General features: G+C 46.8%; 1 protein-coding gene and 1 non-coding gene across 2 annotated transcripts; both read right to left on the bottom strand.

The window, feature by feature from the left end:
* Window positions 1–2,066: 2,066 nt before the first annotated feature.
* LOC137570196 (piggyBac transposable element-derived protein 4-like) lies at window positions 2,067–3,368 on the bottom strand. The gene has a single exon (XM_068278902.1). The coding sequence runs from the start codon at window positions 3,366–3,368 to the stop codon at window positions 2,067–2,069; it is 1,302 nt and encodes a 433-aa protein (XP_068135003.1).
* An 8,762-nt stretch (window positions 3,369–12,130) lies between these two features.
* LOC137532791 (U6 spliceosomal RNA) lies at window positions 12,131–12,233 on the bottom strand. Its single transcript, XR_011024001.1, has one exon. It is a non-coding gene; the product is annotated as a U6 spliceosomal RNA (small nuclear RNA).
* Between the last annotated feature and the right edge of the window lie 6,355 nt (window positions 12,234–18,588).

Genomic DNA, 18,588 nt, shown 5'->3' with positions numbered 1-18,588 from the left:
CAATACACATATACATATGGTTAGGCCTCTCACATAAATGCAGGCTTACAGAAAAAAAATGGCTTGCAGATACCTATATCCAAAGTAAAAAGAATATCCACGCCAATAGCTGCACACAATACAAATCAGAACCTGATAGAGTTCGCTGCAGTTATTTCCAGAAATGTTTCAAAGTGATGCCAATCCTGCTGCGCTCTCCTGCAAACCTGGATTCCTGTAACGAAACACAATAACCTCATGTAGCGTGATACTGCATAAATTCTCCAAAAACAGTTTTTGTTCACAACAGACATGCGTCCCTAAGAGAATAGGTGTCACACTTGGGGACGCATGCCCCAGCATGGGAGCACAGCAGGATTGGCGTAACTCAGATAGCTATATTGCGGCATTGCTTTGTGGAAGCCATGGCAACAATGATAAAATTGGGTGCCTTGAGGTGCCCGCTAACGGCCGTTGCCATGCGCCCACATTTCCCCCTAATGCCGCTAAATGCGGCTTTTATCATAGGCTCCTATGGCGTTTTTTGTGTAAGGGCTCCTGCGCCCTTTTTTCCTGCGGCGTATATATTTTTTCCATATTGCTTTTAGCTTGTATAACTCTTCGCGGTAATTTTGCTTGATTTTTTGTAGTTTCCTCAATGAAGCTTGACATCTTATTTACCCAATCCTCTAATCGCATGCATTCTGAATTGTTCCAGTTTTTAACTATCAGTTTCTGTGCTACAGCGTGCCCACCTATTTAATCAATAAACAAGTCAGGTTCTCTATTTTTTTCAGCCAGACCAAATGTAGTCACAAGTGGTGGCCTCATATATATCTCAAAATTGGGCAGCTCCACCACATATAGTATGCAATTCTGTCCCCCAACCATTCAAATTTATAGCATAAACTGGGTGAAGATGTATCAATTTTTGCTGTCAGGGTAAATTATCACCTTGTCACCATTTTAAATTGTATTAATTTCAGATATTTAATCAGATATTTCCATATATTGGGGAGGAAAACTGAATTAAATAATTCTTTACTTTCAAAGATTTTATTTAACCTCCCTGGCGGTGCATTTCTGTCAGGAATTAGGAGTCAAAAGCGGTACATTTTTTTTCATGAATTTTAGGCCTCCAATTTTTAAGTCTTAACTCACCAAAATACATCAGAATAAAAGTGTGGTAGACATTCTGCATATAAATAAAAGTCAGGAACACAAAATTGTTGAAGTAAATAAATGTATCAATAATATGAAAGAAAACTGTACAAATAAGGCAGCAGATTATGCAGTATGTACATATATACTCCTAATACACCTCCCGTCTGTGGTATATTTTAAAGCAAGGAATTGCACACAGGGCAACATCACAGTCTGGACAGTAGAATCGTGATTCTTTCCTGATTCTTTTCCCCTTCTCGTCGCTTTTGCTGCAGCATACATGACATGTCCTAGTTGGGGCATTTTTTTGGGGAGTTGGTGGAATGTATTCCATAAAATGGCGGCCAGTGAGGCGCTCCGGATTTACCACATAAGAGGCACGGCGTCCAACTCTGGCATCCGATGCAGTCTGGTACCTTAGACAGATGCATTCGCACAGTTTCCAGATGAAGTCAGCGTGCGTCACTGGTCTGTCACTTCCCTGCTTGTGCAGAATGTATGCATTCCAAATGCTTTGTTATTATTATTATTATTATTATTTAGTATTTATATAGCGCCGACATATTACGCAGCGCTGTACAATGTATATATATATCTTGTCACTAACTGTCCCTCAAAGGAGCTCACAATCTAATCCTTACCTTTGCCATATGTTTATATTATGCAGTGTAGGTACTGTAGTCTAGGGCCAATTTTAGGGGGAGCCAATTAACTTATCCATATGTTTTTGGAATGTGGGAGGAAACCGGAGTGCCCGGAGGAAACCCACGCAGACACGGAGAGAACATACAAACTCTTTGCAGATAGTGCCCTGGCTGGGATTCGAACCAGGGACCCAGCGCTGCAAGGCGAGAGAGCTAACCACTACGCCACCGTGCTGCCTGTTCCAGCAGGTCCCGGAAAATCTTCTTATAATATTTTTTCTACTGTTTCATTACAGCAGGATAAAAGGTCACCGCCTGTTCAGCTCTGTCCACACCACCCATGGTGTGGTTATAGTCCACCACGACCTGCGGTTTTGCAATATCTTTTCCTCCTCTCGTTCTGGTGGGGACAGTGGAGGTGTCGTGAACAGTAGAGAGGAGACAGACGTCTTTTTTGTCCCGCCACCGGAGGGCTAACATCTTCCCTTTCTGCCAAGCAGCTATGTCCCCAGTCTTCAGCTTCTTCTTGGCAAAGGCCGACGGCATCTCCCTCCTGTTAGCCCTAACAGTGCCATAGGTGTCAGTCTTATGCTTTATAAGAATCTCAGACAGTTCAGGGGAGGTATAGAAATTATCTGTGATGAGACAGTAGCCTTTGTCCAACAAAGGCTCCAGAAGGGACAATACAGACGATGTCGCCAGTCCAAACTCGCTAAACCTGGGACAAAATGTTGTGCCTTTTCCCGTATACAAAATAGTATTCCAGATGTATCCGGTACTTGACTCACATAGAGTGTGTGATTTTATCCCAAAGCGAGCCCGCTTGGAAGCAATATATTGGAGCCAGCTCAGCCTCCCCTTATAGGCCATCAGGCTCTCGTCCACGCTGATGTCCCTCTGTGGCACATACGTGGTCCTAAAATTTTCCACCACCATCTGGTAGACCTCCCAGATTTTTTTTAGTTTTGGAGCAGGGTGGGTAGACTCCTCAAAAGTTTCATTGTTAGAAAAGTGGAGAAATTTCATTATTAGGGAAAAACAGTACTCGGACATAACGGTACCGAAGAAGGGGGTTGCAATGATCTTATTCATGCTCCAGTACCATTTCTGCAGGGGCTTCCCCACCACTCCCTGCAGAATGATCAGGCCCAAAAACAGCCAGATATCCGCTGCTGTTACCGGCTCCCAGGTCCTGCTTCTGGAAAAGGGTCCTTGAGGAGTAGCCAATTGTTGGATGGCATAGCGATTAGTCTCCTCCACTATCCTCTCAATAACCGCCTCCGAAAAGAAAAGCTGTAGGTATGCCAGGGGGTTGCACTCGCACTCCTTCTTCAAGCCAGGTTCCCCAGGAAAAGGGAAATGTGGGGGCGGTGGCGCAGCCTGAGAAAGGTCGATGGGGCACCAAACCCGGACATCACTAACTTCGCTGGTCATGGAGTCGCTGTCGCTATCTGGGTCGGATGACAGGTCCCCAGGTGCGTCACTGTCATTGTCACTGGAGTCCGCCAGTGACTGCAGATCGCTGTCCTCCAATTCCGCCAGCGCTTCCGCGGTGAGACACCTTCTGGAGGATGATGCCATAGTAAATCCAGGCAGAGGTCGGTGCAGGCAGCAGGCAAAGAGTAGTCCAAGTACATGCAAAAATCGTCAACGGGTAATCAATCTGTCACAATCGTGTGCAGCTACTCAGACGTCTGATTATGTGTGATCTGCAGAATCACCTATAATACAGACGCTATTTCTGATTATGTGGTGATCTGTAGTATCACCAATAATACAAGAATAGCTAAAGGATACAAAGTGTAAGTGCTTGGTGCAACAGTAACTGATTGGTTTAAAGAGACCGCACCAGAGGAGCTGGTGGGTATCAACAGAGAGCACACCTCACCAGTGGCAAGGGCCCACTGGTGAGTAGGATGGTCTGACAGGCAAGGTTCGGCAACAGAGAGGTAAGTATCGGTACAGAATCGTGAGGCAGGAGAGTAATCGGTAATCAGGCAGAGGTTCAGCAACAGAGAGGTAAGTATCGGTACAAAATCGTGAGGCAGGAGAGTAATCGGTAATCAGGCAGAGGTTCAGCAACTTTAAGGCAGAAAGGCGGAAGTACAGAATCAGAAAACGGGATCAGAGTCAGAGTTAAGCCAAGAGTCAAAAACAGATAATCAATACAATAACAATATTTCCTAGGCTAGGTGTGAAGTCTTTGGCATCAACACCTGGGATCTAGTCTAGGGTCTGAGGGCTAGCACGAAGTGTATGCAACAACAGACAGTGAGCTAATGGCAGCTCGCTGTCTTTATGCTGGCAGGGGACTCTCAAACACGCCCCCGCCAGCTTGGCCAATCCCTGTGACGTCAGCCGACCAGCTGGTCAGCTGACGCGCCTGCGAGACGCGTAAAGGTCTCGCCGCTGGCCGCGCGCGCGCATAGCTCTGATGCTACGCGCCGGCGACAAGCCAGCGTGTGGGGCTCCGAGCTGAGCGGCGGGGACGGCGGTTGTCGTGTTCCCGCCGCTCTTTACAGTACCCCCCCCCCCCCCCTTGAGGCGTGGACTCCGGACACGTCTTACATGGTTTCTCCGGATGTAATTCATGAAACCTGTCTCTGAGTTCCTCCGCATGAAGACGATGTCCTGGAACCCATGACCGTTCCTCAGGCCCATACCCCTTCCAGTGGACCAAATATTGCACAGAATTCCGAACAAAACGAGAATCGAGAATCTCCTCGATCTCGTATTCAGGTTCGGTCTCGTATTCAGGATCTCCATCAATTAGCACCGGGGGGGGGGGGGGGGGGGGGGGAAGCCGGAGGACCCACTCTTAAGGTTGTTATGTGCGAATTCCGCGAATGGAAGAAATTTTACCCACTCATGTTGGACATCTGACACATAACACCGTAAGAATTGTTCTAGAGCCTGATTGACTGTTTCAGTCTGTCCGTCTGTGGATGATATCCTGAAGAAAACGTGCCCAAATGCTGGCAGAAAGCTCGCCAAAACTGCGACACAAACTGCACACCCCTGTCCGATACCACATTCTCTGGAATGCCATGCAGACGGAAGATGTGGTGTACGAACAGGTCAGCCAATTCTTGGGCAGAGGGGAGTCCCTCCAGCGGGATGAAGTGGGCCATCTTGCTAAAGCGGTCCACTACCACCCAAATGACTATTTTCCCTCAGACCTGGGAAGTTCTCCCACAAAGTCCATGGACAAATGAGTCCATGGCTCCTCGGGCATAGGCAAAGACTGTAAGGAACCGGCAGGAGCCTGACGGGACGGTTTACTCCGGCGGCAAACAGGACAGGCTTTTATAAATTCCCTGCAGTCTAAACACATAGATGGCCACCAGACAGATCTAGAGAGCAGCTCCACAGTCCTGGCATAACCCGGGTGACCTGCGACCTTATGGCTGTGGAACAACTCCAGAACCTGGAGTCTTAAATGTAAAGGTACAAAGAGAACCCCCTCAGGTTTCCCTCCGGGGCAGTCTTGCTGAAAAGACCTCAGGTTGGACTTCAAGTCGTCCTTAGTCTCAATAGTGGCCAAAACCACATTGTCTGGCAGGATGGTCACTGGTTCCGAGGGTGGAGCGGATTCGGGTTCAAAACACCTGGATAAAGCATCCGCCTTGGCATTCTTATTACCAGGTCTGTACGTGATAATGAATCTAAATCTAGAAAAAAAAACAGGGACCAACGAGCTTGTCGAGGGTTCAATCTTTTGGCCCCCTCAATATACTCTAGATTTTTGTGATCCGTATACACAGTGATAACATGTTCCGCACCCTCTAACCAGTGACGCCATTCCTCAAAAGCCAATTTAATGGCCAGAAGTTCCCGGTTCCCTATGTCATAATTCTTCTCTGCCGGAGAAAATTTACGGGAGAAGAAGGCACAAGGATGTAACCGACCCTGGAACCCTGAATGTTGAGACAATACTGCTCCTACCCCTATCTCAGATGCGTCCACTTCGAAAATGAATGGACAAGTCACGTCAACATGACGGAGGATAGGAGCAGAGCAAAACAATTCTTTCAGTAAAGCAAAGGCAGACTGGGCTTCCTTGGACCAATGGTAAGTATCTGCCCCCTTTTTAGTGAGGTCAGTAAGAGGAGACACTACCGAGGAGAACCCCTTAATAAATCTCCGGTAATAATTTGCGAAACCTAAGAATCGCTGGAGTGCCTTCAACCCGACGGGTTGAGGCCAATCTAAAACAGCTGACACTTTTTTAGGACCTATGGTCAAACCCGATGTGGAGATAATATATTCTAAAAATGGTACTTCGGTCACCTCAAAGATGCATTTTTCAATCTTAGCATAGAGATTATTCTGCCTGAGTTTTGACAAGACATATCTAACATGATTCCTGTGTTCAGCCAATTTCTGAGAATAAATTAAAATATCATCAAGATATACCAGAACAAAATGACCCAAAACCTCTCTAAAAATCTCGTTCACGAGTTCCTGGAAAACGGCTGGGGCATTACACAACCTGAAGGGCATAACAAGATATTCGTAATGCCCGTCGGGTGTGTTGAAGGCTGTCTTCCATTCATCACCACTACGAATACGAACAAGGTTGTATGCCCCACGAAGGTCCAATTTAGAGAATACACTGGCATTAGTGATCTGAGAAAAAAGGCTGTCAATCAAAGCTAGTGGGTAGCGGTTTTTATAGTGATCTTATTAAGTTCCCTGTAATCAATACAGGGCCGCAAACCCCCATCCATTTTTTGTACAAAAAAGAATCCCGCCCCTGCAGGGGATTTAGATGGACGAATAAACCCTTTGGCCAAATTCTCTTTAATGTAATCTTTCATAGCAGATTTCTCTGGCCCGGAAAGATTATAAATGTGACCTCTAGGGGGCATGGTACCAAGCCTCAACTCAATAGGGCAGTCAAAACTCCGATGAGGAGGAAGCTTGTCTGTCGCTTTGGGACAAAAATCATCGGAAAATTCAGAGTATTGAGGTGGTACCCCTTCCAAGTGAATCTGGGTAGTGCAAACAGAAACCCTCTCTAAACAATGATGATGATAATAAATGGACCAGCTCAACAGTTGACCTGAGCTCCAATCGTTATGGGGAGAGTGTTTCTGTAACCACGGCATACCCAGAATTACTGTAGAAGTGGCCATCTTCAATACAAAAAACTGAATCTTCTCCCTGTGGAGCACCCCCACCTTACAAGGGAGAAGAGGAGTCTGAGATAGGGACCGGCTATTCTGAAGCAGAGAGTCGTCCACAGCAGTAACACAAATAGGTCTGTCCAATGGCAGATCGGGAATACCCCATTTATGTGCAAATACCACATCCATAAAATTGGCTGCAGAACCAGAATCCACGAATGTCTGGGTATGTATAACTCTATCCTCCCACAAAAAGGAAAGAGGTAAAAGTAACCTTTTATCTGATAGAGGTAAAACTGGCTCGCCTAGGGTAGAACCTCTAACTACGCCTAGGCGGAGGAGTTTTCCGCCTTCTTAGGACAGACCTGTGCCAAGTGGCCCTTCTCTGCGCAATACAGGCATAGACCCTCCTTTCTCCTCCTGCTCTTCTCCAGTTCTGATAAGCGAGAATGGCCAATCTGCATTGGCTCATCTGAGGAGATAGAGGAAGAAGCAGCCATGGAAACAGGCTTAACAATGCCTCAGGATCTGCTCTGCTTTTGGTAGCGGACCCTACGATCAATCTTGACTGCCAAACTGATTGCTTCATCTAACGTCTTGGGTTCTGGGTGACTCAACATAATGTCTGAGACGGAGTCTGATAGGCCTGACAGAAAACAAATCAAGTAGAGCAAACTGTCCCCACCTAGCTGACACAGCCCAACGTCTAAACTCTGCCGCATAATTCTCCACCGAATTATGACCCTGCCGGAGAGTCTTTAGCTTCCTCTCAGCGGTAGTGGAGATGTCAGGGTCGTCATATATTACGGCCATGGCGTCAAAGAAGTTCTGCACAGATTCTAAGGCTTCATGATCCTCGGATGAACTATAGGCCCAGGTCTGAGAGTCCCCCGTAAGCAATGTTTTAATAAAGGTGACCCTCTGTTGTTCCGTACCGGAAGATACCGGCTTAAGCTCAAAAAAAGATTGGCAGCGATTTCTGAAATTTCTGAAATCAGACTGATGACCTGAGAATTTCTCTGGTGGGGGAATTCTCGGTTCCATGACCTGAGGGGATGGCACTGGTGAATTGGAGTCCTGTAAAGCCCGAACCGCAGCAGACAGCTGATTGATCTGGGTCTGCTGTTCATTGACCGTGGCCGTTAGATTGTTCATGACCGTGGTCAAGGCTTGGACTTGTGCACACAGTGCCTCCATAACTGTTGGTCTGTTGTTCTGTGACGATCGTGTGCAGCTACTCAGACGTCTGATTATGTGTGATCTGCAGAATCACCTATAATACAGACGCTATTCCTGATTATGTAGTGATCTGCAGTATCACCAATAATACAAGAATAGCTAAAGGATACAAAGTGTAAGTGCTTGGTGCAACAGTAACTTATTGGTTTAAAGAGACCGCGCCAGAGGAGCTGGTGGGTATCAACAGAGGCCTAGTGCACACCGGAGCGTTTCCGCTGCGGTTTGCGATCTGCTTGCGGGTGTGGATCCGCTAGGGTAATGTATTTCAATGGGCTGGTGCACACCAGAGCGGGAGGCGTTTTGCAGAAACGCATACTCCCGGGCTGCTGCAGATTTTGGATTGTGGATGCGTTTCTGCCTCAATGTTAAGTATAGGAAAAACGCAAACCGCCTGTCAAACCGCTTGGTATAGCGTTTTTGGAAGCGGATGCAGATGCGTTTTTTTGTCAGAAGCTGCTCTTGCAGGTCAAAGTGTACTTCCTTGAAGCTCTTGTTCTTCCTGTTGTTCTGCTTTGCATGAGGGATTGCAGAGAAGGTGTGTGCAAGATGTCTGGCACGTGGTTTACCACAGAAAATTTAATAATTAAGATACAGAATTGTCCAGAGCTGTATGACAAGACCTTGCCTGGACACAAAGATCATCAAAGGCTGAATGACATCTGGAGAAACATTGCCCATGAGTTTCTGGGTGAAAAATGGGATAAATTGTCACCAAAGACTCAAGATGCAAAAAGTGAGTGATCACTCAGAGCCATCCAGAAGAAAATATCTCCAACTATGTCCCTCAACAACACATGCCTCATGCCACTCATCAGTATCATTCATACCCACAACAATCTTACCAGAGTCACCGTATGTATGACCCACCTAGTTACCCACCTATGCATATGGCAAACCTGCCATATGGGCAGCAGCCTCATTATCCAATGACAGGACCTATGCGTTTTGAGCAAGCTAATAGGTATCAAAGATCAGACACTCCAGTGTACACTGATTTATCAGCTCAGACCCAGCCACAAACTACTTCTGAATCTGCTCCACAAGCTTTCATTCATGACACTGGTAGCATGTCTGATTATCTTGCACAACATGACTAGGAAGTGGGCCTTATAGTTAGTGTAAATCGTTATGTTTTATGTTCAAATTTGAAAGTTATTTTCACATACCTCAAAGTTATGAGGAGACGCTCCGTTGGAGTTATTGCACGGCGATAGTTGGTATCTTGTCGTTGAAGGGCATCCTTCAATTTGGTCAATAGACAATCAAAACTGTCAAAAAGACAGATGCATATGTAAATTGCTGATGATGTTTGTGATATAAAAAAATTCTTTGGTGGACATATACATTATGTTTTTGCAAAACAAGTATCATCACAACATGGCCTAAAGAATTATTTGGGCAACCACTACCAACAAGAAATAAAAAAAAATCGCTGGCCACAAGTGTCTTTACTGAGTTTCAGCTGTTCATAGGTGCATGACATTGGTATAGGTAGAAATGTGTGTTACGTGGGGTTAGTACCTTAGGTTATTGATCAAAAATGAACGATGCTTATATACTATAGTAGTTACTGGGTACTCAAAATAAGCTATAGGTGTTAGGCAGTGTATGCATAACACACCAGGAACAAGCATAATGGTAATATTAGTCTTTTAATGCATACACCTGATTGCTGAGTGTGTTGGTTTGTACATTGGAGTCCAACAGAGTGTGAAATAAGGCTCAGCAATGGCTAAAACATTAATTATTTAAATAACAAGAAAGCCAAATGGTACAGAACAAACAAAACACATCTTACCTGCCCACAGACAACCTGGTGTAGCCAAAGAACTTGTCTGGATGCTGCCTCAAGTCACGATACAGTATCCAAAATTGACCCTTCCTGCGCCGCTGTTGCAGTATGGGATGCACCCAGTATCTCCGTGTCCTTGGCCTGCGTCTCATATATGCTGCTACACATATTAGTAAGAGCAAATCTGGATACATTTTCTCTCACAGCAAAATCTCCTCACTCTCAAGCACTATGTCACCTCTCCTCAACTAACCCACAATGCTGTGAAGGACCACTCCCTTTTTATATTGGTGATTGCCCTTTAATTCCTTCATTTGATCCACATGTCATCAATATATCTACTTTTAACCCTTTGGTTCAACTCTTTCTACCTCTTTCCTTAAAAAACGCAAAACGCAAAACGCTACAAAAACGCATGCAAAGCGCTACCGCAAACCGCAAAACGCTAGCAAAACGCAGCTAAATAATAAGACAAAGCGCTCCAAAATCTGCTAGCATTTTGCGGATCTGCTAGCGGTTTTTGGTGTGCACCGGGCCAGAGAGCACACCTCACCAGTGGCAAGGGCCCACTGGTGAGTAGGATGGTCTGACAGGCAAGGTTCGGCAACAGAGAGGTAAGTATCGGTACAGAATCGTGAGGCAGGAGAGTAATCAGTAATCAGGCAGAGGTTCAGCAACAGAGAGGTAAGTATCGGTACAAAATCGTGAGGCAGGAGAGTAATCGGTAATCAGGCAGAGGTTCAGCAACTTTAAGGCAGAAAGGCGGAAGTACAGAATCAGAAAATGGGATCAGATTCAGAATTAAGCCAAGAGTCATAAACAGATAATCAATACAATAACAATATTTCCTAGGCTAGGTGTGAAGTCTTTGGCATCAACACCTGGGATCTAGTCTAGGGTCTGAGGGCTAGCACGAAGTGTATGCAACAACAGACAGCGAGCTAATGGCAGCTCGCTGTCTTTATGCTGGCAGGGGACTCTCAAACACTCCCCCGCCAGCTCGGCCAATCCGGAGCGAGGAGCGCTCCCTGTGACGTCAGCCGACCAGCTGGTCAGCTGACGCGCCTGTGAGACGCGTACAGGTCTCGCCGCTGGCCGCGCGCGCGCATAGCTCTGACGCTATGCGCCGGCGACAAGCCAGCGTGTGGGGCTCCGAGCTGAGCGGCGGGGACGGCGGTGGTCGTGTCCTCGCCGCTCGTTACAAAATCAAATCCAGGCAGAAGGCGGGAAGAGTAGTCAAAGTCCAGGCAAAAATCGGCAACGGGTAATCAATCAAAATCAAGGCAGAAGGCAGAAAGAGTAGTCAAAGTCCAGGCAAAAATTGGCAACGGGTAATCAATCAAATCCAGGCAGAAGGCAGAAAGAATAGTCAAAGTCCAGGCAAAAATCGGTAACAGTTAGGCAGAAGTCAGATTAGATAAGCACTCACAGATCACAGAGATCACAGCCAGCTCCTCTCCAGCTCAACAGCCACAGCTCCTCTCAGCAATCCAGGAAGCAAAAGGCAACATTGCATTGGATACAAAATCCCATTGTATCCAATACAATGCTGTTTTGGCCCAATCAGAAGCGTTTATTTTAATTTTTTTTTTTTATACTCTCTCCCTCCCCTGTGACCCTACGCCGCCCCTACGTCACTCCGCCGCTGTGATGGGCTAATTGGCCGCCGGGTCCCCGAAGATCAGAGCGGTAATGGGGACTCAGGCGGCCGGGTGGAAGAAGCCTGGGTCCCGCTGACAAGCGCTTATCGCGCGCAGGCCCCAGGAATTGGCTGCAGGCACTTTTTTTTACATACAGCCTCCCTCCCCGATGACTATTCGCCGTCTGCGACGTCACGACGCACCGCCGATCCTCCCTGGGGGGAAGAAGCCTGGGTCCCGCTGACAAGCGCTGATCGCGCGCGGGACCCAGGAATTAGCTGCAGGCACTGTTTTTGCCCAAACGAGCAGAGCTCGGGCTTACCGCTCCTGACATGTGTCAGTCAGCCCGAGCTCTGCTCGTGAATACCGCCAAGGGGGTTAAGCAATAGAGAAACATTCCAGAACAATAGAACGCAACTCGAAAATTACATAAAAGCATTGCATAGAATTTTTGGGCAAATTCTAGAAAAATAGAGCAAGATATTTATACCACATGAAAATAAAAAAGAAACAAACAAAAAACAAAAGCAAAATAAAGGACTCAAATATATGGAACGCTTCACAAATCTGCATGTGATCCTTGTGGGCTATGCTAATCTTCTCTGTATCATTTCAATTTCAGTATATGTCCTGCCGAAGCGAGTACTAAATAATGCTTGATTAAAATGTTCGGACATTGATTAGCTAAAACTGAAGTTAAATGAGTCACGCAATAAGATAATTATCTAAAATATAGAAGAAAGCCTACATCAGAATGACTGGGAACAGACAAAATTAAACATTTGGATCAGCCTTGCCTTAGTCCTGACGTGATCTTCAAATCCATGGTTTGGATAATTATGTTACTGAAATACATGAAAAGGGGAAGAAAAACAACAAAACAAATAACATTTATATTGTGCTTTTCTCCTGGTCGGACTCAAAGCACCAGAGCTGCAGCCACTAGGGCACGCTCTATAGGCGGTAGCAGTGTTAGAGAGTCTTGCCCAAGGACTCCTCATTGAATAGGTGCTGGCTTACTGAACAGCAAGAGCTGAGATTTGGACCCAGGTCTCCTGTGTCAGAGGCAGAGCCCTTAAAGGGAACCAGAGACGAAGCACCCTTGTGTATTTTACCATATATATCAGTAAGAACATTAGAGAAAACACTTACCATGCTCTCTGTTTCATCCTCACTGCTAAAAGTGTCTGTTATCAGCTGTGATAAGAATCCCGGACTGAGCATTCAGTCTGGCTTTGCAGGGAATAATTATAGCTGAGTCATTATAGCAGAGCCACAAGAGGGGAAGGCTTGGGCTTAAAAAGACACCAGAGAAGACAGACTCAGCTATAATCTTTCCACAGCAAAACTAGACTGAGTGCTCAGTCGGGGATTCTTATCAGAGGTGCTAACAGTCAGATTAAACAGAGAACAATGAAACAAAGAGCAGATTAGGTGTTTACTGTCATGTTCCCACTGATTTATAAGGTAAAATACAAGAGGGTGCTTCATCTCTGGTTCTCTTTAACCAGCACACCATCCAGCCCTGCAAGCAATTTTTTTTATTAGCTGGATCACGCAAGAAAGCAGAAGACGGGCACCATCAATGATATGTTGCAACTTTTAATGCAGACAGTCTCTAGTGTACATAGCAATAAGCTGTAACATTCATGACATCCATGCAGTACAAATGCTAAAGTGCATTGCAGTATGCAGTAGAGGATGTGGGTGCAGGTGCACAGAAGGTAAACAATGGCCGTTTTGCATGTTTTCGGGATACTTGGTCATGCATAAATCTTAGGGCAGGTGGGCAGAAGTGATGGGTGGTAAAAGAGAAGTGTATAGCTCCGCCCCCTTCCATCATTTACTCACATGTTATGGTTGCAGAATGATGGGATCGGAATGAGGTCAAAGGAGGGCAGGGCAGGAGAGGTGTGGTTAGACTTCAAGCTGGGACTAATCCCTTCAAACCAATTTATGTGTACATGCTATAAGTGGAGCATATACGGTATAGGCATAATTAATTCGCCCTTATGATACAAAGACCAGGCACTGGAACAAATCAAACACACACATGCAAACAAATTCAAGATCACAGGTCATCTCTAATTGTCATAAAAATACCAAGGTCTTAGTTGCAGTAATCAGTCAGGTTGTAAAGATTCACTGGATTTAGTCATGTTTGTGGTATCCCGCAACTCCCCAGCAACCCCTCTCTTCCTGCATGACTAATTAGGTGAACAGAGCAGGGAGTATTGTACTTCTTATAATTAGAGATGGGACGACGAATCCGGCGAATCCACGAATCCCTCGAATATTGGGAAATATTCGAGATTCGTGGATTCGAATCCCGACGCCATTTTCCACTTTACGAATCCGCCGAATCCCGACGCTGCATCGCCGCGCATCCGCCGCTCGCACTCGTCCTCCTCCGACCCGCGCCTCCTCCGACCGCCCCGCGCCTCCTCCGCCCGGCCGCCCGCATACTTTGTATCAACTCACCCGTCCAGTGGAGTGCAGACAGAGCGGCAGACCTCTCGCTGACTTCCTGGTTCCCTCTAGTGACGGCTTTTACAATGACGTCATCAGTAAAAGCCGGTCCGGCCACTAGAGGGAACCGAGAAGGAAGGACGAGGTCTGCCGCTCTGTCTGCGCTCCACTGGACATGTAAGTTGATACTTATGCAGGGGTGAGCGAGGAGGCACAGGGGACGGAGGAGGCCATGGGGGTGAGCGACACCTACCTACCTACCTACCTACCTACCTACCACTTTACCTACCTACCTGCCACTATACCTACCTAAAGGCCCCCTATACGTACCTACCTACCTACCTACCGGGCACTATACCTACCTACCTACAGGCCCCTATACCTACCTAAAGGCCCCCTATACTACCTACCTACCACTATACCTACCTACCTACAGGCCCCTATACCTACCTAAAGGCCCCCTATATGTACCTACCTACCTAAAGGCCCCTATACCTACCTAAAGGCCTCTATACCTACCTACCTAAAGGCCCCCTATACGTGCCTACCTACCTAAAGGCCCCTATACCTACCTACCTAAAGGCCCCTATACCTACCTACCTATTTACCTACCTATACTTAAGGCCTTATACCCTGCTACCTATACTGAAGGTCCCTTTAACTACCTACCTACCTACAGGACACTATACCTACCTACCTACCGGCCACTATACCTACCTACCTACCTACAGGCCACTATACCTACCTAAAGGCCCCCTATACGTACGTACGTACCTACCTACCTACCTACCTACCTAAAGGCCCCTATACCTACCTTCCTACCTAAAGGCCCCTATACTTACCTACCTACCTACCTAAAGGCCCCTATACCTACCTACAGGCCTCTATACCTACCTACCTACTTAAAGGCCCCCTATACGTGCCTACCTACCTAAAGGCCCCTATACCTACCTACCTAAAGGCCCCTATACCTACCTACCTACATACCTACCTATACTTAAGGCCCTATACCCTGCTACATATACTGAAGGTCCCTTTAACTACCTACCTACCTACAGGACACTATACCTACCTACCTACCGGCCACTATACTTACCTACCTACCTACAGGCCACTATACCTACCTAAAGGCCCCCTATACGTACCTACCTACCTACCTAAAGGCCCCTATACCTACCTACCTAAAGGCCCCTATACCTACCTACCTACATACCTACCTATACTTAAGGCCCTATACCCTGCTACCTATACTGAAGGTCCCTTTACCTACCTAAAGGCCCCTATACCTACCTACATACCTACCTATACTTAAGGCCTCTATATACCCTGTTAACTATACTGAAGGCCCTATACCCTGCTACCTATACTGAAGGTCCCTTTACCTACCTAAAGGCCCCTATACCTACCTACATACCTACCTATACTTAAGGCCTCTATATACCCTGCTACCTATACTGAAGGCCCATATACCCTGCTACCTATACTGAAGGCCCCTATACCCTGCTACCTATACTGAAGGCCTATATACCCTGCTACCTATACTGAAAGCCCATATACCCTGCTACCTATACTGAAGGCCCATATACCCTGCTACCTATACTGAAGGCCCATATACCCTGCTACCTATACTGAAGGCCCATATACCCTGCTACCTATCAGAGGCGGGACAAGGTCCTCCAGCACCCAAGGCTGAGACACCAAAGTGCGCCCCTCCATCCCTCCCCCCCAGCCATCACACACTGATTGCTATTAGACTAAGAGGTGCCACAGGGCCCACAACCTCCCCAACACCTTAATATCTAGTTATCTGGCTTGCAGTCACTGCTATGTATCCCCTTGTCTTATTTCTTTCTGCTTCAAACACAATTAGGAATGACAGCTAAATGAATTGTGCGCCCCCTCCTACACTGCGCCCTGAGGCTGGAGCCTCTCCAGCCTATGCCTCGGCCCGGCCCTGCTACCTATACTGAAGGCACATATACCTTGCTACCTATACTGAAGGCCTATATACCCTGCTACCTATACTGAAGGCACATATACCCTGCTATCTATACTGAAGGCCCCTATACCCTGCTACCTATACTGAAGACCCATATACCCTGCTACCTATACTGAAGGCCCATATACCCTGCTACCTATACTGAAGGCACATATACCCTGCTACCTATACTGAAGGCACATATACCCTGCTACCTATACTGAAGGCCTATATACCCTGCTACCTATACTGAAGGCCCATATACCTTGCTACCTATACTGAAAGCTACCAATATTGAAGGCACCCATACCTAGCTAGCTATACTGAAGGCACCTTTACCTCGCTACCTATACTGCGGGCAACTATACCACGGATCGCACAATTCGTATGTGCAGGATTCGTTAGATTCGGGATTCGAAAGGTTCGAGATATTCGAGAACCTTTTTAGATTCGGATCCGGATTCGGATTCGAAGAAATTGTGGATTCGTCCCATCCCTACTTATAATGCATCTGGAGGAATCGCCAACCCTGACGCAGCATCTGACATTTTGCTGGTATGAAGTAACGCTTGTTTTTGGTCTTAAGATATAAAAAAGCTAACTAATGCTTTCCTAATTGTCTGCTAGGTTGAATGTTATGGTACTGTTGTATTTTATTGTGGCGTTTATGGATTTATCTCCTGAATTATTATGGCAAATGTATTAATTTTTAGCACTAAAAATTGTTTTAAACTTTTTTTTTTTGATCGATTGACAATTATTGTAGATACTGTTGTTTTTTCTAAAGAGCTCTATAATGTTTGTATTATAGCAATACAATGAGTAAAAGCAGGTGGTGTACCATCAAATATGAAATTAATTCATTCATTGATTAATTAATCAACTAAACTCAAAACTTACTCTCTGCTCTAAAAGATTAGCAACAGCATGATGACCTTACAATTTATGGAAATGCTTTAAAAAATGACGTTTAACAAAGGTTTCACTTCTGCCGAAGGCACTGAAAGGGTTAAGTTTCAGTGTTTACTATATGGGCAGTTGCATAGGAAGAGCTCTCCAGCAGTCTATTCACAGTTGCTGATGAGAACTAATTATACAGGTTTATCTGCCTAAACAAACACAGAACACAGAAAAGTGAATAAAGATTTCACATTGTGAGGTTTGCAAAAGTTCGGGTCCGCCTTAAAAAGTATACAGGTAGTTCCCAGGTAACAAACGAGATAGGGACTGTAGGTTAATTCTTAACCTGAATCTGTTCTTAAGTCAGAACATTGCGCCATCTCTGTCCCCTGTACCTCCTCTGTGCCCCCCTGTGCCTCCAGTGTCCCCCTCTGTGTCACCTCTGCCCTCTGTACCTGCTTATACAAGTTTAACCACTTCCCGACCGCCTAACGCACAGGGGCGGCCGGGAAGTGGAGCCCGCAAGGACCAGCTCACCCACAGAGGCGGCGGTCCTTTTAGAGGCATGGGTGGAGCGATCGCGTCATCCGTGACGCGATCCTCCGCCGGCGCCTGACTCCGCTCACCCGCCGCAACATCCCGCCGGCCATACGGAAGCGCCGGCGGGATGTTAACCCCACGATCGCCGCACGAAAAGTGTATAATACACTTTGTAACAGCACCCCTCAGACCCCCCCCTGCCCACCCCCCAGACCCCTGTTTACACCCAATCACCCCCCTAATCACCCATCAATCACTCCCTGTCACTATCTGTCAATGCTATTTTTTTTAACCCTAAACTGCCCCCTGGGGACTCCTGATCACCCCCACCCCTCAGATTCTCCCCAGAGCCCCCCCCCCCTTGTATACTGTATACCTCTGTCCCCCTGATCACCTGTCAATCACCTGTCAATCACCCATCAATCACCCATCAATCACCCCCTGGCACTGCCACCCATCAATCACCCCCTGTCACTGCTACCCATCAATCAGCCCCTTGCGGGCAATGTGATCACCCACCCACACCAAAAGATCGCCCGCAGATCCGACGTCAGATCACCTCCCAAGTGCATTGTTTACATCTGTTCTCTCCTCCAAACACCCACTAATTACCCATCAATCACCCCCTGTCACTGCTATCCATCAGATTAGACCCCTATCTGCCCCTAGGGCACTCAATCACCCGCCCACACCCTCAGAACGCCCTCAGACCCCAGCCCTGATCACCTCGCCAGTGCATTGCTTGCATCTATTCCCCCCTCTAATCACACCTTGAGACACCCATCAATCACCTCCTGTCACCTCCTAGCACACCTACCCATCAGATCAGGCCCTAATTTGCCCCGTGTGGGCGCCTGATCACTCCGCCAAACCCTCAGATCCCCCTCAGACCCCCTTCTGATCACCTCCCCAGTGCATTGATTGCATCTATTTTCCCCTCTAACCACCCCCTGAGACACCCATCAATCACCTCCTGTCACCCCCCTAGCACTCCTATCCATCAGATCAGGCCCAATACAACCTGTCATCTAAAAGGCCACCCTGCTTATGACCGGTTCCACAAAATTCGCCCCCTCATACACCACCTGTCATTAAAATTTGCAGATGCTTATAC

The sequence above is a fragment of the Hyperolius riggenbachi genome, chromosome 1, assembly GCF_040937935.1.
Source record: "Hyperolius riggenbachi isolate aHypRig1 chromosome 1, aHypRig1.pri, whole genome shotgun sequence".
Classification (NCBI taxonomy): Eukaryota; Metazoa; Chordata; class Amphibia; order Anura; family Hyperoliidae; genus Hyperolius; species Hyperolius riggenbachi.
This window is presented reverse-complemented; position numbering and strand designations above follow the sequence as displayed.